The 457-nt window shown below is 39.8% G+C and overlaps 1 protein-coding gene across 1 annotated transcript in view; it reads right to left on the bottom strand.

Annotated features, from left to right (window-relative positions):
* The window catches only part of LOC116702279 (GTPase IMAP family member 7-like), a 4,732-nt gene extending 4,689 nt beyond the window's left edge, over positions 1-43 (bottom strand). The window contains exon 1 of the mRNA XM_032536433.1: positions 16-43. Within this exon, the coding sequence (XP_032392324.1) occupies positions 16-43 (28 nt within the window). The remainder of the gene's footprint in view (positions 1-15) is intronic.
* Between the last annotated feature and the right edge of the window lie 414 nt (positions 44-457).

Raw genomic sequence — 457 nt, 5'->3', positions numbered from 1 at the left:
GTTACACAGCGTTACTGTAGAATACAGAACAGTTACACAGCATTACTGTAGAATACAGAACAATTACAGAACGTTACTGTTCAGAGAAATGTGGTGTCTGAGCCATGCTGGACGATGTGTTGACAGGAATCCGCTTGCCACTGTTTCTTGATTATTAAAAGGTTTATTTACATCAAAGAATTCAGCATCAATACAAGCTCTGCAGAAGCCAGGAGAGGGTCTCTGCCAATATACCCCTCTGGCTCCCAGCTTCTTCATCATGGTCTACATAGGGGGTCTGTTTGTCTGGTCTGTTTTGACTCTCTCCACTCTAGTGGCATCACTCCACACTCTGCTTCACACAATACACACTCATTATAAATGTAGAAAAATCATAAAATGTACACTATACTTAAACTGTTTTTCACAAAAAATGTAAAACATATCAATCTGGAAAGCACAAGCCGGATAACTGAAT

Source organism: Etheostoma spectabile, chromosome 15 (genome assembly GCF_008692095.1).
Source record: "Etheostoma spectabile isolate EspeVRDwgs_2016 chromosome 15, UIUC_Espe_1.0, whole genome shotgun sequence".
Lineage (NCBI taxonomy): Eukaryota > Metazoa > Chordata > Actinopteri > Perciformes > Percidae > Etheostoma > Etheostoma spectabile.
The sequence above is the reverse complement of the archived record's forward strand: the minus strand, read 5'-3'. Positions and strand labels throughout refer to the sequence as shown.